Source organism: Danio aesculapii, chromosome 3 (assembly GCF_903798145.1).
Source record: "Danio aesculapii chromosome 3, fDanAes4.1, whole genome shotgun sequence".
In the NCBI taxonomy this organism is placed as follows: domain Eukaryota; kingdom Metazoa; phylum Chordata; class Actinopteri; order Cypriniformes; family Danionidae; genus Danio; species Danio aesculapii.
This window is the reverse complement of record NC_079437.1, coordinates 38,669,407-38,693,668: the sequence shown is the minus strand read 5'-3', so window position 1 is coordinate 38,693,668 and position 24,262 is coordinate 38,669,407. Positions and strand designations below refer to the sequence as shown.

Here is a 24,262-nt window from a genome sequence, read left to right as displayed (position 1 = left end):
ACATCATTTAGTACTCATAGTCTTTAGTGGTAGGCCTAATATATGTCTAATTTCTGTAATAACAGAATACCCTATTAAACTCACTTTCTAAACTGTATATGATGAGCAGTAAATAAAATTGCTCTTACCTCCCACAATGCAATGCAGTACACTTTCCTTTTCCAGTACAAAGAATTAATCGGTAGCCATTTTAAACATCTATTTTTGGACTGTTTTTTTTTTTTTTTTTGACAAAAGGATTTGCTCGGGTGTAACAACTTCTGACAGATGTGTATAATTTGACCACTAGTCGACATAAAACAAGCGACTGGATTAACAATATGTTTCACTCACTGTTTTGTATTAAAATACTCGATGGAAAACTAGATCGTAATTAATTTGCAAGTGTTTCCCTTCAGGGAAGGTCCCTGGTGACTGTGAACGCTGTCGTGAACGACACAACGCTGCCCTCCTGTGTTCATACACGAGTACAGCAAGCCATGGGGGGAGGAAAAATAACGACTCGATAATTTACTTTATTAACTCTAACTGCCTGCTCTACCAAATGGTTGACGATGTTTTGACTGTTTTAAATAATCTGTTAAAGTCATTTAAAGAATGACTTTTAAATAATGGTTTACACACACAGCATTGTTGGCTTTATGGTAAATAAACAACAAGAAAGCATGTTAAATGAGAATCTGAAATATTTTATGGCGTACTTCAAAAATAAAGATGATTTAATGTTCAAAAATGTTTTATTTTGATTATGTTTTTAAATAAATTGTTTTGCTGCCGAGTGTGATGCGGCTGGGATGAGAATCAGCACCTCCAAGTCCGAGGCCATTGTGCTCCACCTGAAAAAGGTGGTTTGCCATCTCCAGGTTGGAGGAAAGTCCTTACCCCAGGTGGAGTTCAAATATCTCGGGGTTTTGTTCACGAGTGAGGGAAGGATGGAACCTAAGTTTGACAGGTGATTTGGTGCAGCAGCAGTAGTAATGCAGTCGATGTACCGGTCTGTTTGTAAGCCGAAAGGCAAAGCTCTCGATTTACTGGTCAATCTACGTTCCTACTCTCACCTATGGTCATGAGCTTTGAGTCATGACCGAAAGGACAAGATCTCGGATACAATTGGCCGAAATGAGTTTTCTTTGAAGGGTGGCAGAGCACACCCTTATGGATAGGGTGAGGAACTCTGACACCTGGGAGGAGCTCGGAGAGCCGCTGCTCTTCCATATCGAGAGAAGTCAGCTGAGCTGGATCGGGCATCTGTTTCCGATGCCTCCTGGACGCCTACCTAGGGAGGTGTTCCAGGCATGTCCCACTGGGAGGGAGCCTCGGGGAAGACCCAGGACACGCTGGAGGGTCTATATCTCTTGGCTGGCCTAGGAACGCCTCGGGATCCCCACGGAGGAGCTGGAGGAAATGTCTGGGGAGAGGGAAGTCTGGGGTTCTCTCTTAAGACTGCTGCCCCCACAACCCGGCCCCGGAAAAGCGGTAGAAAATGGATGAATGATTACACTTCATATTTTCAGATTTGTCATAGTATATGTATTAATTCCGGTACTTTTCCCATAAACCGCCATATATACCATATGGTAGAGGTTGATATTTGAGAAATTAAGGGATGTGTTTAAAATGCATCGAGTGTGTTAACTAGCAACAGTAGGAGTTAAGAAATGCAATCCAATTTTTTGTTTTTTTTGGTGAGGCAGTTAAAGGGTTATGGAACAAATTAATCTATACATTTCACATAAATATTACAATCGATTAAACGTTAGAAAGAAATGACGGAGAAAAATGAATAAGCTAATAGTTGAAAATGAAGGACAAGTTGATCAGTTATTGTTAGGTTTAATCTGAAAACACAGTTCAAGCTCAATAAAACCACAGGTTTTTACATGTACAATAGTTTAGTAACTGAAAAAAGGGTCACCTACAGTGAAGTCATATAAAAACATCTCGATAAAAGACCAAAATCATTTATTTGCATGAGAGACAAAATATTTTGTGCTTGCTAATGTCTAAAAAAATATGCCACAAGGACTATGAAACCCTAATAAAAAGGTAATCAAAAAATGACCAGTTTGTACTATATAACAATCTCATGTCTGCAATTGCGCCATTTTCTAGGTTCCTTATAACTGTATAGATGCTTTATTTTTCTTTGCAGTATGACACACCCAATGAGGAAATGTAGACATAAAACCAGAGACTGCATCTGTACTAATGTGGTCATTTACAGAAAAATAAAAATAATAAAAACACTCCCACAACGTCAGGCTCATGTTCACAGGTGTCTTGTAGGGTTGCAGAGCTCAAGTCCACTTCAAGATGGCGAAATATTTAGAGATACACTCAAGGTAAAAAGCTGTTATTGGCACAGTCGAGGACGTACAGACCCCGTCATTGATCACAAATTCAAGCGTCAGTAGCACACAACATGGTCCCACTCCACATTTACAGGATGACCATGCTGTTGAGAAGCAATAATAGTAATTAAAAAAGCTCACATGCTCCAATAATGAGCTGAACAGCACAATCCAAGGCTCTGTTTGTTTATAGCTGTAAAACATCCCTTTATTTCTCTTCTCCATCAAGTTCTTGGTTTTATTAAAGTATGGGAGGGTTTGAACGTTCAGAAACAACTTTGTCACAAAGTCCCAGGCCGCATTTACAAAACATGCATGCATGCAGAGCCCACGCAGATCTTTATTAGATGGAAAATCAAGGCTCAGCAATAAGGATAACCTCCAGTCTGGTTATTAAATTATAGTTGTACAAATGCGGATGCATATTTTCTCTATTTGATGATACAGTGCCCATTTTGAAAATGAATATTTTGATCCATTTCTCAGTGAATAATGTAATTTGGTGCATTTCAACAAAACTGATTTATTAAACTGATTTATTTATTAAAATCATATTTTAGTCACCAAACATATTTAGAAATCGAAAGAAAATACAATTAAATTCAAGCAAAATATTGCAAAATGAATTACAAGCTACAAAATTTCAACTAAATATTTCCATTTTTTTGCTTTTCATGATTTTTCCTTTTTTTAAATTTGTATTTAATATTTTTCTATAACATTATAAATTTGGGTGTACTAGTTTTTGGACCGTTATCGCAAGCTATTTTGTTAGATAAGCTCCAGATTTGGCTTTAGTACTGACTAATCTAATGTACAGTTGAAGTCAGAATTATTAACCCCCTTTGAATTTTTAATTCTTTTTTAAATATTTCCCAAATTATGTTTAACAGAGCAAGGAAATTTTCACAGTATGTCTGATAATATTGTTTCTTCTGGAGAAAGTCTTATTTGTTTTATTTCAGCTAAAATAAAAGCAGTTTTTAATTTTTTATGAACCATTTTAAGGTCAATATTATTAGCCCCTTTAAGCACATTTTTTTTTCTGATAGTCTACAAAACAAACCATCATTATACAATAACTTGCCTAATTACCCTAACCTGCCTAGTTAACCTAATTAACCTAGTTAAGCCTTTAAATGTCACTTTAAGCTGTATAGAAGTGTCTTGAAAAATATCTAGTCAAATATTATTTACTGTCATCATGGCAAAGATAAAATAAATCAGTTATTAGAAATGAGTTATTAAAACTATTATTTTTAAAAATGTCTTGAAAAAAATCTCTCCACTAAACAGAAATTGGGGAAAAAATTAACAGGGGGGCTAATAATTCAGGGGGGCTAATAATTCTGACTTCAACTGAGTATTAACAAACACGCTTTGTAAATAAGAAAAGTGAATTATAACCTACTAAATTCTAAACACAAATCAAAAACATATTTACGTTTTATGAGTACAAAAAAGTAGAAGACTGTTTTTTTTATTTGTGTTTGTGATTTTATATTTATTTATTTATTTATTATTATTATTATTATTTTAATTGAGGGACGCCATTACGCAGTTATAGATGTAAAAATGTATATAAATAATTAGAAAAATCTGACATTTTTCTGATACATGTGCATTTCGAAAGCACGTCTGTGGAACAAGTGACGTCAGACTAAAAAGAAAAGGAAAAGAAGTTTACTTATTGCTGAGCCTTGAAACGTGTTCAGAACATGACCTGGACTTGGTGTCCTGAAATAGGGGTGTTGGCGGCATGAGGAAGGAGATGGTCCTGAAGCGTGTGTGAAGCTGAGACAGATGATGCCCACAGTATAAAAACACAGGCACCAGCACGCACACACACACACAGCTGACTTGTTCATACTAGACTGTGTCTTTAACTTCAGAAAGGAAGCGAGTTCACCCTGATCATATGCCAGCCGTCTGTTCTCTCACCAAGGGGAAAATATTCAGTGACGGCACATCACTTTAATGCCTTCTTCTGGGATGGCAAGATTCCCCTCAATTCTGGTAATGAAAGCAGTTTGTGGTGCAGAAGCAACAAGCCCAGGAAACTGTGGGCTTTTGACAGTCACACTTAATTACAGCAAAAGTTACTGAGGCATGCGGCCTCTCTTTTGGGTCTGAAAATAAAGTAATAAAAAGACAGGCCACGGATGACTTCACTTCCTGTCATACTGGCGTCCCCTTCCCTGAGGACTCAACTGATCAGCAAAACATTCACTTTACACTGCGTACAGTACAATGAAATCCTCCCAGCTTCTTGTTTTGAAGAGATAAACGATGACAAAATAGTCCAAACTGGTCCCAGTGTCTCGTATGGTAATGTTCAGATGTCCCAGCATCAGAATCAGACTTGGAAACTCAGATTTCCATATCTCAGACTGTGAGAAGTTGAAAATACTTGAATGCGAGAGCAGTTTGTGGTTGTCCTGATCATCCGCGTTTGGTCAAAATCCAGATCATCAGAGCTTGGTCAACAATCTGATCAAGTTTCCTCAACGTCTTCTTCGCCAGGCTGGCCAGTCCAGCTCTGTTTGTCCAGGTTTTTCCAGTAATGGCAGTGGATATTATTAGTATTATTCCATTTTCAAGAAATGCAATTGATGAGTATTGAGGGAAAACCCAAGTATTTCAAAAGCACGGCCTCTAGAAACCATAACTTTCCACTGAAAATCAAGCCTGTAAATGAGATGACAGAATCCAAAGCATTCTTCTCCTCACAACTACCGATTCAGGCCTGAAACAGACTATAGACTAGTGCAGGAATGCAAAAGCTAACAATGCTAATGCCAGAGCATGACATTAACACACAAACAGAGGTATGGCACATTAACTGAAGATGTTAACAGCTAGCTACTTGAATGAAAACACATCTGGCACTCACAACAACCCCCTTCAGTATGGAGTTCAACATCAGGATACAAACTGTTAGCATTAACACATTTTCATTTCTAGCTATTCTAATGTCAGCTTCAATTAATGCATCATACCACTTTTTCCGACACACATTACGTATTCATGTCCTAATTAGCATAATTGCAAGATTCCAACTTGTGAAATAATGTAATTATAATCATTTATCTTGTAAATAGATTTTTTTTAGTCATGACTTGTACCTACCGCTGTACCAACATAAACAAAAACAGTATCAGTATAGCATGTCATGAATGCTGCGCAAAATGTTTTCAAGTGAATATTTGCAGAATCTTCCAGCAGTCATATTAGCTTAAGTGAATTATTACTGTCAAAAAGAGCATTTTTATGCTTGAAACCAGTCTACATATGCATAAAGTGCACTATATTGTGATTAACGTGTACACATTAAATCCTAATAAGCACAATGCATTGTATCACCTATTTATCATTTATTATAGTGGACTATATTTAATCATAAATGGTACAATAAAAAAATCTTGATCATTTGAAAAGTTTCTCTGTATTTAGGATTTATAGTTACATGTGTAGTTATGAGAACATGTAATTTTTTTTCTGTAAAGCAGTGATGGCATTTCTTTCGTATAATAAAAAAGTATTCATTTAGAGCAAAAATCACCACTTTTTTCAAATTAAGAAATAAAAAAAAAATATATGTTTTTTTTTGATCACTACAAAAAAATAATTTATAAAAAAATGCTCTAAATGAGAATATTTGCATTCGAAGGAATGTCATTACACCATTAACGCATAAAACACACTCAAAATCATAACCAGTGCTTAATTTGTAATTAACTTAAGCTTAATAAGCTTAATTCCCTAAACAAAACCTAAAAATAAAAGTCATTGTTACTGACATCCACCAAACTATTTTACTTTTCCTAGAACATGACATTGTTAAACATTAATAGCGCAAAAAAAGAGCATCACATTTCTGAACGGCCTTTAATTATTTTGTGTCATATAACGTTATCGGTCAGTCATGGATAATAAAAACATGTAGCTATAAACATCAATCGTATGAACGATCACTATCCAGTTCACTTCACTATTATGTGCCAAGTAAAAAAATAATAATTAAATGGCTCACTTATTCCAATCATCAAGAAGAGCCCACAGCTACCTCTTCTGTCATGTTTTCTGTTTGACTTGAGATTGCTTTGCTTCTGTCTCCCGCTATCCTGATCCATCCATTAAATACGAAACGCAAAACAAGAATATATGACATTTTCCAGAACAGGATCTGGCAAAATGAGGCTCAAATTAAGCACTGGCCATAACTAATAAATCCATAAAAATCTATCAAAAAAACAAACAAAAAAACAATCATTTTCAAGTGGTCTCTTAATTTTTTTCCATAGCTGTATACCTGATTAAAATTCAGATTATAAATCCTGGCATTAAACACCCTTTTCAATATTGACAAAACTATTGTACCTACATTCATGCACTAGCATAAAGCATGTTTCGGGCCTTATTTCTCACACCACTTCACTGTAATAGCTATCAAACCTCATCACCAAAACTGCTATTAAAAAAGACCTCAACTCAAACCTGGGCTAAATTCTCACTGCTCAGAGTTCATCATCCTATTGAGATAGAGACTGGTTCAGTTAGATTACAGTAGACTTCACTGATGTAAACTGTAGATTCGGCATGTGGCAAATGGAGGTGGTCACATTTCTTCTAACGGCCAGAGAACAGAGGCCATGCAGGAATGTATGGGCATTAAACCATATCCAGTCCTTCAGTTCTGGAGCTTTCTGAACCTCTGGCAAGAGCACCACAAATGCGCAAGGGCAGCATAAATGAACACACACACACACACAAACGCATGTCACTCAATGTATCTGTAAGTAATGCGGTGCATACAGATGCAAACACACATGCATACACTGGATAAACTAGCTGCCTGAACTGAACCGGCCATCTGGAACATTCCTCCGACAGCAGTATTTACATGAATCAAGGACGTCCTTTATCCGCTGGGTTGAAGAGCACACGTCAGAGATCAGCATGGCTGGATGGTGGGCCTGGGGTGAAACTGAATTAGAAGAGTGGGACTAGATGTGGTGCGAGTGGGAGCTGTAGACTGTTCGGAAAAGAGATGTCGGTCCTCTAGTTTGCTGCGGAGCTGCTGTTGGGGTCAGGTCGGGTGTTGGCCAGGTATTTGGCTCTCATGCTGGACGTGTACTAGAAAGAGACAAAAACAACAACAATTTGGATTAAGATCATTAAGATTCTGTGTAAGATTCTGTTTAGAGCTGATGATAAGATCAAAGAAGATAGAAAAAATTATTCTCATTTAAGTGTTTCTGATCAATAATTAAGTCATACTTAGAAAGCATTTTATATGTTTACTTTTAAGAGCCTACTTAAAGTAACACTCCACTTTTAATTGAGGAATCTTTTTGGAAATAGGCTCATTTTACAACTCCCCTATGGTTAAACGGTATTTTTTTTAACCATTTTTAATCCATTCAGCCTCTGTGTCTGGAGCAAGTTTAGGTTAGCTTAGCATAGATCATTGAATCTGATTAGACCATTAGGATCTTGCACAAATATAAATAATTTTGCTATTTAAAGATTGATTCTTTTTTAAAAATACATTGGGTTCTAAGACTGACAGGAAATTAAAAGTTGCCTTTTTTTTCTGTAACTACAGAAGCACCAAGCTTTTTTAAAACAAAGAACGATCAAAACTGATGCTAAAGGTCTAAACTGATTCAATGATTTATGCTAAGCTAAGCTAAAAGCGCTCCCACAAGTCCCAGAGATCTGCAGAATGATTTTAAAATGGTAAAACTCCACTATTTAACTCTAGGGAAGTTCAACAGTATCTGGATGCAGCCTTGATGATGTGTAAGCTGAGATTGCAATTTCAGACACAATGCACTCAATGGAGCTAGTGACGTCACTGTGAGGGGTAGGGTTAGGGGTTGGGCTATTAAAAAGCATTGCATGCAGCTTAGATTGCGCTGCATCAGGTCTGCATCCCGACCCCTCCTGGGAAGCTGTGTGTTAAATGAGCCTCTTTCTAAAAAGAAATGTGGAGTTTTCATTTAATGATTTCAAATAACCTTTGAGAAAATAAAATTGCAAAAACATGGGTGAAATGGCTCATAAACATAGGCCTGGTTTCACACAACTAGCTAGGTCAGGGCTAGGCCTTAGTTTAATTTAGTCAGGGTATTTAAACTGTTTTATAAAATACAATACTGAAAACACATTACTGGGGTGCATCTTGAGACTAAACTATTTCATCTATATATTTGAAGATGTCACTGTAAGTTATTTACAGGTAAAAAAAAAAAACCCTCATGCCTGCAATTTAGTCTAGGACTAGCCTTAACCCATGTCTATGGGACCAGGGGTTAGTCTAATCTTCCTAAAACATACAAAAGTAAAAGTGATCATATTAAATGCTATATAATTATATCATTCAAAACTTATTGCTCATAAATGGTGGTCTTTTAGTGTGCATCAAATTGTTTCTAAATATGCCAGATGATATTGTTTTCATTCTTTTATTTTTTTGGTGTGTAAAATATTGTTAAACTGAATTACAATTTATTGGTTGTATGAAAAGACAAAAAAAAATACACACAGCTTTTATTCTACTTGTATTGTCTGTGACCCATGATTACCAAAAGGTTTTCATCATAATGTATTGAGCATCCTAACAGTGTATGGTTTTCAATTGTTTCAAATGTTTTAGTGATGTTCACAGTTGCAGAATCATTTCATCAGCCTTTGTAGATACTGATCTGTTCGCAGGACGTGCACTAGTGCAGTTAAAATGGCCCCAAAACAAACTAAATGTTAGAATGGACTAAATTCATTAATTTAATCTGTTCTCCTAAAACAGTAAGCTGTCAAGCTACATTACAAATGATGTTCTTTTTCTAAAATACACCACTAACATGAAAAAAAGTGCAATAATAGTCCTAAAATGCTAAATTTAAAGACTCAATCCCTTCACTTGAGCTCATTGTATTCTCTCTGAGTATTTAAGTGTGGCATGAATGCAATTGGATGATTACCCGCTCTCTCTTTCTATCTCTATTATGTTTGTGGCTTTGAAAATAGCTCTTTCCTTCTGTAGGGCTGATGACTGAATTGCCTGATCCGTATTTTCTAATTCAACGTACGCTGATAATCATAAGTGTACATGACAGATGCAGTGAATGGACTTGACAGCTCTTAGCTACAGCATAATAACACTGACAGTATTATTATGTGTCCCTAATAACAACACTTCAAAGTACAACAGTAAAACAACAAACCACACGTGAAAGGAAATCAATATTTTCGTACAAAAAACTCAACATGGCTATTTTTTGTGCAATCTATAAATGCAGGAACTAGATATATTTATGTTGACAAGGCTTAAGGTGCATTCACACTGACTGAGATCTGTTACTACTAAGTGAAAAAAAAGCACTTAAATTTTAATTTTATTATTTTTTTTAATTTAACAGGGACAATGTTCATTAATAAACAGTAGAACTGTAAATAAGCCAGAGTTAAATGAGCCACAAGGACTAATTTCATCTGTTGCCCCCTGCCAGATTTTAAAAGGCAAGCTAAAATAAAAAAAACACATCATCACACATACAAAAACAGTAAAATTACATATGACAAAGGGATAAAACATGTCATGAGAATTTCTTAAAATGTTAGACAAAAGAATTACTCATTATTACAAACTTGATTTGCTTTTAGCCATTTCTTTAACTTGTATTTAAATGTTGAATAATTTGTAACCCTTTAAATCCATAGGAAGTGTGTTTCAGTAATGACTGGCTCTTACTGAGAAGACTGATCGTGCAAAAGTTGTACGCCTATACTGCACCGCACAGTCTCCCCTGGTAACAGATCGTGTTGCTTGACCATTATTATTATTATTATTCCTGTGTGTCACAAACTTACATAATGGAGGTGGAGCATATCCATTTAAAATTTTAAAAATCATACAAGCATCAGCCAAATATTTCATATTATCTCAATAAAGAGTGTTTTTGTATTATATTACAATGATGATACCTAATAGACTCCTCATCAAATACTTTAAGTGCCTGTCTATAAAGTGATTCAACTGATTTTAAAACTTTTACTGGTGTGTGACCAACTAGTAAGACAATATGTAATATAAGAAAAAAATCATGGAGTGCATAAAAAGTTTTGCTGCTTCATTAGTCAAGTAAGGTCGAAGTTGGCCAGACTCAATTTAACAAATCCAGTGACCTTCTTGGTATTCTTTTGGAATGTCAATTGTGAATCTAAAATTAGACCTAAATATTTAAAATCAGAGACAACCCTGAGCTGTTCTCCTTTTACAAACACATCAGGATGATGGGTAACTGTGAATGATTGTGAGAAGAACATACAAACCATTTTACTTATATTTAAATTAAGATACGATTCACAGAACCAATCAGATACATGAACAAGTGCCTCGGTTAAATGATTTGCTGCCAGTTGTTGTTTTTTTTTTTGTTTTTTTTGCGTACACGTATATAACTGTGTCATCAGCAAACATCTGAATATTAATAGTAGGACATACTTATAACTCTGGACTGTTAAATGATATGGTTGCCTTAAATTTAAGTTTTGAATAAAAAAATGTACTTTAATTACATTATACTGACTTAAAAATTGTATAACTTAAGTAGAAACATGATTAACTTGGATTAATAAGGTATAATAATTAACATAAAAACACATGTTGTCATGACTAGTTGATCACATTTTATTTCATTTTGGGAGGATGAAATTTGCTGAAATGTCTTAGCTGTGAGTAATCTCTAATCATAGATATTGTAGTTCATATGGTTATTAAATTGCACATAACTGTTTGTTTTCATTAGAAATCCCTATGTAGGCTTAACAAACTGAAAGTCATAATGTCAATCTTTTAGGTTTATTTTTAAAACCCCAATAAAAATAGAGACACGTTCTGTCAAGTTCATTGTTAAGTAAAACATATTGTAGCCTATTTTTCATAATTGTCATAATTCATTCATTCATTTTTAATAAAGGGCTTAGTCCCTTTATTAATCCGGGGTCACCACAGCGGAATGAACCACCAACTTATCCACAAGTTTTACGCAGCGGATGCCCTTCCAGCTGCAACCCATCTCTGAGAAACCTCCATACACACTCATACACTACGGACAATTTAGCCTATCCAATCCACCTATACCGCATGTCTTTGGACTGTGGGGGAAACCGTAGCACCCGGAGATCCACGCGAACGCAGGGAGAACATGCAAACTCCACACAGAAACACCAACTGACCCAGCCGAGGCTCGAACCAGCGACCTTTGTGGTAGTGACAGCACTACCTACTGCGCCACCGTGACGCTGGGTGCCAAAATGTTTTATACAAATTTTAAGGTAAGATCTGAAGCAATACAATTCATTTTATTTTAGCTTATTCTTAAGTGAGAATGTTGTACAATATGTGTTAGTTAACCATGTAGAGATGAATGAAAATAAATAAATGTGCATGTATTTTAAACCAAATCACCACTGAATGCATAACACTTTTATCATTCCGCTTTTTTGGAAACGTCAGTTTGTTTCCCATGAACTAATTATGTTTATAGCTACATTTATGTAACTAAAGTACTTTTTTTAGAATTTTCAACAATGATTATTAAATGTTAAGCTATCATTTGGGAACATGGAACTAAATGAAAAATAACAATGTCATATAAAGTTTATTATGTCAATTATAAGTGAACATGCATGCAATATACAAAATACATAAGGGTATTGAGAAAGATTTGCTAAAATTGGCACGTATGTTTTGATTTACTGTGAAATTGCAGGATTTACATTAACAGATATAACAGAAAGTGATATAGAGCAACAGCTTTCAATTTTGTTCACATAGTCACAAAACTACACCAAAGTGAATGAGTTAGAATCATAAATGGTGATTTTACATTTTATATTTTATTGTGCTTTTTATATTTATATACGTTGCCTTCAAAAACACATGTTTTCTGGTGGCAAAGTTTAAACCCAATCTGGCTAGTATGTTTCAACAACACATATAATAATTTATTTTTAAGTGTTTTATGTTAGTAAGCAAAGAGTAGCTATGTTTAGAGGCTGTTAAAAGTGTTAAAAGGTACAAACTTTGAACTTTTCTTGATCCACTTTACAAATATTGTTTTATATTTTATACAACAGTTCTGTCTGGTTCTTGAATGTGATTGGCTGATAGTGGTGCGATATTCTGCAAATAACAGCACTCATACAGCCTCTTCACCATTGTCTATAACTCCATTCACACACAGCAACAAGCAGAGGAGGCTCTACAGTTTGACAAATATTACTGCTGTTAGACAACATAATGTACTTTCGAGGCTTTTTATTAGTCGAGAATGTAGCCGTTTAGATTGCAACTATGCAGTTTATTTATAAGGATGGTGCCTATTTTAAAATATTTATCATTTCAGAGCATCAGATTCAGTGCATTGGCCGCCATCAGCCTGTCTGAGCAGACCAAAGAAAATGACGATTGACGTTCTGCCACAAAATGGCGAAAGACACCACAAACAAAGTCCTTAGGGACTTTGTATTTTGTATTACAGTATTTATACTGTATTCCTGTTCATGTATTCCTGTTTATACCGGAAAATGGTAGTCTTTGCTTTGGCTTTTTCGGGTTAATTATTGTGATCTCCCGATTGCAAGAGGCAAAAATTACTAAGAAATCTCTGTAGACTGATGACTTATGCATGTATTGCTTTCTATTATATTGTATTAAAAGTATACCTCACTCAAATATTGAAATGTCCTTTTTATTCTATTGTATTTTATTGTATTATTTTGTATTGTATTAAATGTATACCCCACTCAAATATTGAAATATCCTTTTTATTCTATTGTATTTTATTGTATTATTTTGTATTGTATTAAAAGGATACCTCACCCAAATAATGAAATGTCCCTTTTTATTTAGTATTTTACTCACACTCAACTGGTTCAAAACTTGTATGCATGTCCTTCTTCAGTTCAACACAAAACAAGATATTCTAAAAAATGTTGGGGGAAACATAGACATCGACATCCATAATGAGAAAAAGAAACTATGGAAGTCAATACTAATTTTTCCACAGCATTCTTCAGCATATCTTCCACTGTGTTCAAGAGAAGAAACAAAATCAAACCTGATTGGAACACATGGATAAGTAAATGATGCAGAATTTTAATTATTTGTGTAAACTACCCCTTTAACCACCAATCACATGATAAAAACACATAGTAATACCAGGCATAAACAAGTCCTATAAGCATTTTCTACAGATTCCTATCAACAACACAATCAAATCAGTGACATTACAAAGCAACACTTTATTCAAACGAGACTAAAAACTATCAGTGACCTCCATCAATATAATAACCGTCAGTGTAAATGCACCTTTAGGATGCTCATCATTAGCTAAACTAAATTAAAAAGCGGTTCTCTCCCTTAATGTCAGTGTTAATGCATTTATTCCTCTTCATGCTCTACCAAATAGAATTTTCTGTCAGAAACGTTAAGACTTAATGCTAATGGAGGGATAACATGCTGCTCCACAGATATGACAAGACCAGGGATCCACACACAACCAAAACACAACAGGCACGAGGACAGCTTTGGGGTTTTTTAGGTTTGGGACGGAATCACGCTGTTGTTTTCTTGTGGGGAGGGAAGTGGGCCAGTTAGTGGGACATTTGAGTACCTGTTGCTTTAGCTGAGGTTGTTACCAAAACGAGCGGGAACTCTCCGATGGCTTTAACTGCCAGCTGTGATGGCTGTTACTGTCCGTGGAGGTCAAATACAACTGTGTGGGTTTGCAAAAAAAAAACAAAAAAAAACGACAAGAAAGTGTAGAGCAGAAAAACACCACTGACTCTGCAGATACACGTTTACATGCACTCCCAACACACACAAAGCAAGACATGGAATCTAGAGGACACATGACCAGGCAGGGGACACGGGTACACGGGGGTGATAACGGTTAACTTACATCAGCAAGTCCAAATAATCTGCACTCAACCTAAACTACCAGTTAACCAACTAATTTCAGCAATCATAGTAGTGCTTCAGTAAATGAACTACACATGCTTGTTATAATTGCAAGCTAATAAATATATCCATGAAAAGTGTTTTAAATGTATTATAATTTAGAAATGTTACATGTTCATCATACTGTAACTGTTGCCAAATGCCACAAAAGACTCCAAAGCATTAGAACTCATATAAAAAGGTTCCCATGAAAGATGTATTACTTTTCAAACCACTAAATTTAGTTCAGTTTTCCATTCACGTGTAGTTAATTGAAAGCCAGGAATCATCAACAACAATTTATTAAGAGTTAAACGTAATTATAGTTTTTGAAATACCATAAAATATTTAGTTTGTCTCAGAATTAACTAAAACTAAATTTACAACAGACTTTTATTTTGATGTGTTATTGTGAAGGCCGCTGTGATTTTCTAAGATTTCTTTTTTTTCCTCATATAAAATAGTAAAATGCTTAGTGATACTCATATTTCATTCTCTTTTATAAAAATTCTATTCTAAAAAAAATTATAATAATAATACTACTAATAATAATAATTAATAAAAGTAAAATGAAAGAGTTTCCAGTCTATTACCAACTGCCAATACTGCACTGATGTATGAAGCACATCTCAGAAGTCAATTTCAACAAATCAATGGACCAACTTAATTCTGTCACAAATTTTGTGTGGGGAATTCTTCCTCGTTTGAAATTTCCTTTCAAAAGTACTAGATTTCCTCCAACCAATTAGAAAAAGTATCTAAAAGCACATTTAATGATCAATAATTACCTTAACATTGAGAATCCAATGTGACGCATAACTTTGCATGATTATTTTGCTGCAGATGTGGAAAGGAAAGTCAAGTTTTTTTTTTTTTTTTAATAGCAGGTGTCTTTTAATCTGCTCACTAAGCGTTTACCAACATCTGTTGTTTTTGCAGTCTACCAGAGGTTAATGTTCTTGTTCCGTCTCTTTTTTTCTTTTAGTCAACAACACGTTCTGTCAGTAAAATGTCTGGGTCGGTGCTGCCACCTTGTGGACAAACTAATAAGTATTTTCTTCCTTTATGGGTTCACATAGCTGGTACACAGATACATGGGCTAAAAAAGCACTTCTGTATGAAGACTTTGACATTTCAAACCCTAAACAAGTAAGTGCAAAATCATTTCAGTTTCCCCATGCCTTATTGGTAAGATAGATGTTACAAACATGTTACACACGTTAGGTGTGCGGTTAGCCATGTAAAATAATGTGCTTGTTTTCATTATATAAATTTATTTAATTTGTAAGTAGTGGTGCTAGAATAGGCTTTGGATTTTCTCACAAACTGAATTAATTTGCTTAATAAAGGGACTAAGCCGAAATGAAATGAATGAATTAATTAATTTGGATGTGATTAAAATGGCGTAGGAAAAAGTGCAAAGGCTCGTGCAACTTTGCTATACTAGTGACTTAAAAGAATAATCTAAAATAAAAGTTGTTGTTGCAGTCGCACACACGAACTGTACCTAAACCTGCATGAAGAGGTGGTCTGGTGCATGTTTCATGGGAAGTCACCACCGCATCCAATTACTGAAGTGAGCCGCCATTCATCACATACGAGTTGGTCAGAGAGTGTATTTCAAGGTTTCTGCAGGTTTCAGCAAGTTAAATTTAAGACTTTTAAAAACATTTTTACGACCATTATGAATTAAATTTTAGACTCATACAGGGCTTAATGCTAAGGAGTTTTTTTGAATAGCCCAGTTGGAAAAGATTTTAATATGCCCTATAAAACTTTTTTATGTATTTAATAATACTATAATAATAATTTAACAATTAAAAAATAAATAGTTTGGTTAATTCTGGTCAAAATATTTTGTCAAAACAAGCAAGCTCTAGTTGTACATATACACAACTTGACATAACCTTTCTTGTAAAAAAAAAAAAAATAAAATGTTTTAAAGGTTTTAAAAACTGTTTAATAAACTAAAAGTATGCACAACAGTCCGTCCAGGTCAGCTTCCTCAGCAGTAAAAACATGGCGAACTTTTAAACAAATGTTACTGTAAGGAAAATAATTCAACAATTATGGTAAAAAGAGTTAAAATTTACATTCTTAAATAAAAAGTTCAAAGTTTCATTGAGATAGATTGTTGATGATTGGATGGGTGTTGGCCAGATTGGGTAGCTATACATGAACAAAGAAAAATAAGACCAGTTTAAAAAAAGATTTAAGACCTACAACGCAATATTTCAGTAAATTTAAGACTTTTTAAGACCCCGCGGATACCTTTGTATTTCTGCATTTAATCACTTGTATTAAACCAAATTTGAAAGCAGCAGCTGATTGTGCAGTCCCAAATACAGAAATCTGAGATATGGCAATAATGCTTATCTTTAAATATTTAAAAAACAAGGTCAAATTTAGATTGCAATAATATAAAAATGTCATATTTACATATATGATATATATGATATATTTCAAAATTCTGTGAATTTATATTGTGTAATATTGTGATTTTATTTTTTTATTTAATATGCAGGTATTCATCTGAGAGCCAGATTAATAAAGTTATTTTGTGTGTGTGTATATATATATATATATATATATATATATATATATATATATATATATATATATATATATATATATATATAAATATATATATATATATAAATATATATATATATATATATATATATATATATATATATATATATATATATATATATATATATATATATATATATATATATATATATAAATATATATATAAATATATATATAAATATATATATAAATAAATAAATAAATAAATATATAAATAAATAAATATATATATATATATATATATATATATATATATATATATATATATATATATATATATATATATATATATATATATATATATAAATAAATAAATAAATAAATATATATATATACACACACACGCACGCACGCACGCACAAAAGTTTACACATGCAATTACAAAAGGTCCACAAGGTCCATGCAATTACAAAATTTGAGTGGCTCATGTACAATTCTTTGGACAAAATTCGCATCACACATTAGAAATGTGCATACTGAAGCAGCATTAAAAAAGTTTATTTTGGGGAGAAGTTTTATTAGCCAACTATGTGATAAAAATCAAGAACTAGTTAACAACCTGCAAACATTCTTGTAAACCAGGGGTCTCAAACTCAAACTGGCGGGGGGCCATATCAGTGACTGACAATTCATAGGAGGGCGGTTTTAACAATCTAGCACACGTAAAAAGTGGAAACCTGATGTAATTGACGCACTCAGACATTCTTCCCCTGAGTATCAAAGTGCCTTATTTTTGTTTCTTATTGTACATATTGAAGGGGTAGTTTAAATTGCTATGAGAATACTACAATTTAATAATAGACATAATAATTATTAGTATTATATCCCAATCAATGGCTGCTTAACCAAAGGTTTGGGTTACTTGATTGAGTTTACTGGCAGTTGTTCTTCTCAATATCATTTTTTTTTGTAAAACTACAACAAAAAGGGGAAAATTACATATTCACATTTACTTTAACAAGTTCAATTCAGCCAGCAGTCATATTTTACTAATGCACATATTTATACAAATCTTAATATGCATAATAGAAAAATTAATGAGACCATTTAAATCGAATATTAACAAAATTATCATATTTACACCACCAGCATAAAGTGTAGGCCATGAAGAGGTGTTTGTACAACAAAATAAAGGCGGTACAAAAGTAATTATAATCAAATGACGCTCCAATATTTACCAAAATACAGCTTTAGTAAAAATAGAGCACTTACGGACATATACTTCAACTTTTAAATCAGCTCCAGAGTTAATCTGCATTTGCCTTTGTTTCGACCGCATGCCAAGTGGGGGTGGTAGGTGGGGGGTCAAAACCACAAGTGTATTTGCGACTGCACAACAATGATAGTGGTTCAAAAATATGTTTTGGTGGGCCGAATCTAGTTATATTTTTTGACATCAGTTGCAAGCTGGAGGGAGGGGGAGGGGGGGGGGGGGGGGGGCACAAATAGTCCATGGGCCGGCAGTTTGAGACCCCTGTTGTAAAAGTCTGTCAGTCAAATGAAATTACCCTTTCAACACGATAAAGGAGCATGGTTAAAGTACACGGTGAGTTAGTTTCAAAGTTGGCAGATTCTTGCAGCCAAAAAAGAAACTAACAAGCCACACTATCTGAGCTCTTCCAAATTTGTCCCCTCAGAAACAATAAATGTCAAAACTGCAGCAAGATTGCTGTCTGTGGTGCTAGCTTGCGTTAACATTGCACTCCAGGTCTTATTTTAAGAGCTTCACATTGATCGGCTGCTGAAGCGAGGTGTTAAAACACACGAGAAGTCTATGTGAAATGTCAAAGACGCTCATTCAATCAATCCGCCCTGTTCAATGTTGAAGCCTTGAGAGTAACAGCACAATTTCAGCAACAACAGGTGACTATGTTGACATCTTACTTCCGTTATCGAGGGTTTCGAGCTGGTAAGTGTTCATCTGGCTCAAAATCTCTCTTCTCCTTTTCCTCACAAATGAAAAATCAATGCAACATTGATCTAAGGCAACAAATCTCCAGACGGTCTAACTTGTTCTGTAAAATTGGGCAAGCTAGATCCAAATTTTTTCTGAAAGTGACTGTTCTCATCTAGGTACTCATCTATTTGTAATGATGACTTGCTGTGTGCAGTGCTGAAACTACAGTGGGGGAGATTACTGATTAACACAGGCAAACTAGGAAAGCGTGCTGTTCATGGTGAATACTGAAACATTCAGGCTGTCAAAATGACTCTGTGGATGATTGATGGTTTAGTGTGGTTGTGTATGTGTGTGTGTGTGTGTGTGTGTGTGTGGTTGTGCATGTGTATTTGTGTGTATGTGCGTGTGTTTGTCTATCATTCATTGAGGACGAGAGAGGACACTTACAGATGGAGGAGGAGATTCTCTCCCGATCAGAGGAGTGTTTTCACAGCGAGGGTTCTGGAAGTTTGCATTCTGGGTCCTGGAAATAAGATGTACACATTTTACACAGACCCCAAATCCTCCTGGACTAATCTTCATTGAGCTGTTCTAAATGTTGGAGTTGCTTATGCACAAAACATTTCAGATGTTATTTTGGGTCTAAAATATCATAAGATCACCAAGGATGACCTAATTAGATTTCCTGTACAGTAAAAAAGCAGAAATCAAACGTTTTTTAATTTAATACATCTTAATGATGGCCAAGCTGAATATTGTACAGTTATTACTCCAGTGTAAATGTTAATATACCGACTTGATGTTCAAGAAACAATTATTATAGTTATCAATGTGTTGCTGCTTAATGCTTTTAAGCAGGGGAAACCTGTAATCAGTTTTGTTCTGAAACAATTTTTTGATCAGTTTTATCCAATTCTGTTGAATGCATGTTAATAAAAAAGAAACACCAATATAATAACGATAATACTTATTAATATTATTATATACATTACTGCTAAACTGTTATATGATGATAATAATAATAATACTTATTATTATTCTCTACTTAATATTGTAGTATAATATTTTCTAAATTGCTTAATAACCTGTATAATGTAATGTAATATAATAATTATTCGCTACTTAATATTGTAGTATAATGATTGCTTAAGAGCTTAATTAATATAATATCATAATATTAATAATAATAATAATTATTATTATTATTATTATTAACTTAATACTGTAGTATATCAGTTTATAAATGGCTTAACATAATATAATATAACATAATATAATATACTAATTATTCGCTACTTAATCTACAACATTAATTATTATATTATATTATTATTATTATATTATTATTATTATATTATATTATATTATATTATATTATATTATATTATATTATATTATATTATATTAATTTTAAATGTCTTAGACTCTTAATTATTATAATATAATATAATATAATATAATTATTTGCTACTTAATCTACAACATTAAGTAGCGAATAATTATTATATTTTATTATATTATATTAATTCTAAATGTCTTAATTATTATAATATAATATAATATAATATAATATAATATAATATAATATAATATAATATAATATAATATAATATAATATAATATAATATAATATAATAAAAAACAATGATGGCAGTTGCTGACTATTTCACTTAAAAAGTATTCCTAATTGTGTAATGGTGAAGAAAGAATCACAAAATTATTGAGCAGAAATTTGAATATCAGTAATGATCAAACACTTTAACTAATTATCATAATTCGTGACGATGAGCTACATGTGTTGTGTTGGTTGTTAATGTTGTGTGTGTGTGTTCCTCACATGTACTCAGTGACAGGAGCATTGCTGACAGTGTGAGCTCCTGCAGGGATGCTGGTCTCGCTGCCGTAACTGCTGCCGCAGCTGTACAGACTGGGCATGTGCACACGGTACAGGTTATCATGATTCTGACGGCCTCCAGGAGCCATCGACTCCTCCTCGCTGTCCTCTTCAGGCCTGAATATACACACAGACATAGTTCTTTACAAACAACAGATATACACAGCAACAGATCCATCAGAATAACCAGTGTTGATAATTTATTGATTTCCGGCATTAGTTGTAGCTTAACACAAGACACTGTAAAAAATAAACAACAAAACTGTACAAAACAACAAAAACTAATAGTTGTTACAATACATTCCCAGTTGACTGATTACATTAAGATGCATTTTTAAATGCCATTTTTGAAATTCACAAATTAGGCACCATTTAAAGGGATAGTTCACCCCCAAAATGTGTGAAAGTACATTCAAAACATAACTTCTGCTGCTAGTTTAAACCACCCATTTAAAATAAGCTGAACATAATTCTTTTGGAAAACTTAATTGTTTTATGTTCAATCCATTTGTAAAAATAGTTGAGTTAACTTCATGTCGACCCAACACGAATTAAGTAATAGTGTGCAACCCAACATTTTTAATAATTTTTTTTAGGGGGTTTTCACCTTTAATTAATAGGACAGTAGACAGTATAAACAGGAAAGCGTGGAGAGCAGAGAGAGGGGAAGGATTGGCATAGGACCACAGAAACAATGGAGTGCCATTTGTCGACACACTAACCCAGAGATGCCCAAACTAGGGCCTGCAGGCCTTTGATTTGGCCAGCCAACCAATCAGAGAAGAGATGGACAAATGATGGGGAAGGTTGAAGTGAATTTTACATAACCTTTTATTTGTCTGTTTGATTAATTGCGGAGCTACAAAAAAACCTGAAATTTAATATTTCAATTAAATGTTTTTAAAGGGCCATAAAACCATTAAACAATTTTTTTAGATGTTGATATATATATATATATATATATATATATATATATATATATATATATATATATATATATATATAATATATATATATATATATATATATATGTGGCACATTGCTAAAAACACTATTAGGGCACATATTTAGAAACAAAACAAAACATTGTGGTTTTATTGTAAGAAGTACATTATAAAATGTAATATTGTTGATATGATTAAATACATTTTTTATATATATTTTTAAATATTATTAAATTAGGAATTTAATATGGCAACTTTAATGTAATAGAGTTTGGTATACTTAGCTTTGGCCCACCACCCTCAATCAAGTTTGGTTTTTGGCCCTTTATAAAAGTTTGGGCACCCCTGCTCTAACTGCTATGCCATTGGCGCAAACTAACCCAACATTTTTTACAGTGTAGTTCAATGTTTTGATGATTATAGCGCAAAGGCTGGTGATGCAATTACCAATATCTATCAACCTCTATCAACAAAGTGCATTATCTGACATTCTGTCCAAGTGCGCGCCCTTATGCTTTCAAGTGACAAAACTGCATTCAAAAACATTCCCACATGTGCCGATATCTGTTTGACTATGCAGTTAAATAAAGCTAAAGTTAATGTAGATGATGTTCAATTTCTTACACGGACCAATCGTTTCGCTTCACAAGACCTCAATGTGTCATTGGGAGCCATGGCTGTTGATTTGGAGTCATTTGTATGCATTTATTTTTAATTAAAATCACCATTCACTGCCATTATATGTATAACGAAGAACCACAGATTCAGCTAAAAATCTGAAGGAAAAAAAACCTACATCTTGGATGACCTGTGAGTGAGTAAATTCATTGTTGTGTTAACTATCCTTTAAATAAATGATTGCTAACATATATAAAAATCTGAACACTTAAGAAATCGACCATCATTTTTTTAAGCAAAACAACCCCAAAACTAGAATAAAATGTTTCTTCATAATCAGCTTTATCATATATTAAACAGATGCTTATCTAAAAGCCTTCAGCATACAGATATTAACATAACTGTAAAGTTTGGTTGGTTATAAGAATAATGACTCAATAATGAAAAAAAAGTTTTTTGAGAAAACAGGCTTGTGTTCGATCAAAAAATGTTATCATAATGGAAGTAAATAAGGCAAAAGTTAGTCAATTTGAACAATACACAAGGGTTAAATATGACATCTAAAATTTAGACACAAATGTATAAAATGTATCTTAGATGTTTTATTGGCGCAGGTTTTTGCCTTCAGTGTCTCTCGTTAATCTTTCAACACAAGCCCAAAGTCATGCAACTTGTAAATTGCTGTGAATTGGCCCGACTGAGAGCGTGCGATGCAAATGCGAAAACTGGTGGTTAGCACTGTTGGAAACTGCAAAAAGCTAAACTCAGATGAAACGCTCAAGAGAACAGATGATTTTGTCATCCGTGAAATACTAGCAGTTGATTAACAGCAGCACCTCCTTAGAGATTAATCAGAGAAAGAAAGAAAGAAAGAAAGAAAGAAAGAAAAGAAAAGAAAGAAAGAAAGAAAGAAAGAAAGAAAGAATAATCAGAGCTCAATTTTTGCCATAATTATAGTTTAATAACTTACAAAAACTGGGAAGAAATCATGAATCATTCAGACACTGAGGGCTTTGTCTAACAGCGCATGAATAAATGCTCTGTAATTTTCATTATGAAAGACTCAGGTAGGTCTCTGAACAGCAGAGGGCGATCTCCATCCACACACAAACACGAGGAAGCCATTCTAATTCACATGATTCAATTCAGCAGGCAGATTAAACAAGAGATCATGCTGTAATCCAATCTTCCATATTTACACTTCAGAGGAAAGACCAGAGTTCCTACTATTGGCCAAAAGTCAAACTGCCTGAATTCTCCCTCAATTTCACGAACTAAAAAGCACTGTCGCCTCACAGAAAGAAGGTCGCTGGCTCGAGCCTCGGCTGGGTCAGTTGGCATTTCTGTGTGGATCTTGCATGTTCTCCTCATATTCGTGTGGGTTTCCTCCGGGTGCTCCGGTTATCCCCACAAGTCCAAAGACATGCGCTATAGGTGAATCGGGTAACCTAAAATTGTCCATAGTGTATGTGTGTAACTGAGTGAGTATGGATGTTTCCCAGTGATGAGTTGCAGCCGGAAGGGCATCCGCTGGGTAAAACATATGCTAGATAAGTTGGCGGTTCATTCCGCTGTGGTGACCCCAGATTAATAAAGGGACTTAGCCGAAAAGAAAATGAATGAATGAAAAATAGTGTAACCATTAAAACAGAAAAAAACATGTAATAAAAACATGATACAGCATAGAAAAATTACATTTTGATAAATGGGGACTAAACAATCAAAACTCCTTTATATTCCATGACTTGGATGAAAATAAATCCCTGACTTTTAATGTCTGAAACTGACCTTTTAAAATTCCATGAAATTCCATAACTCGTGGGAACCCTGCATGACATATTACCAGTTGAGTGAAATCCTGGAAAATACCAGCTGTAATGACTCTGTGATTCACTAACAGCCTGTTCTCCTGCTTCTGCTAAACTATGATTGGATTATATGTGAACAGAAACA

The 24,262-nt window shown here is 33.9% G+C and overlaps 1 protein-coding gene across 1 annotated transcript in view; it reads right to left on the bottom strand.

The window, feature by feature from the left end:
• Positions 1-6,176: 6,176 nt before the first annotated feature.
• The window catches only part of ttyh3a (tweety family member 3a), a 158,518-nt gene continuing 140,432 nt past the window's right edge, over positions 6,177-24,262 (bottom strand). Inside the window, exons 12-14 of the mRNA XM_056453943.1 lie at positions 20,691-20,864; positions 19,301-19,376; positions 6,177-7,487 (exon numbers count right to left, since the gene is read on the bottom strand). Coding sequence (XP_056309918.1) covers positions 7,413-7,487; positions 19,301-19,376; positions 20,691-20,864 — 325 coding nt within the window. The 3' untranslated portion in view covers positions 6,177-7,412. The remainder of the gene's footprint in view (positions 7,488-19,300; positions 19,377-20,690; positions 20,865-24,262) is intronic.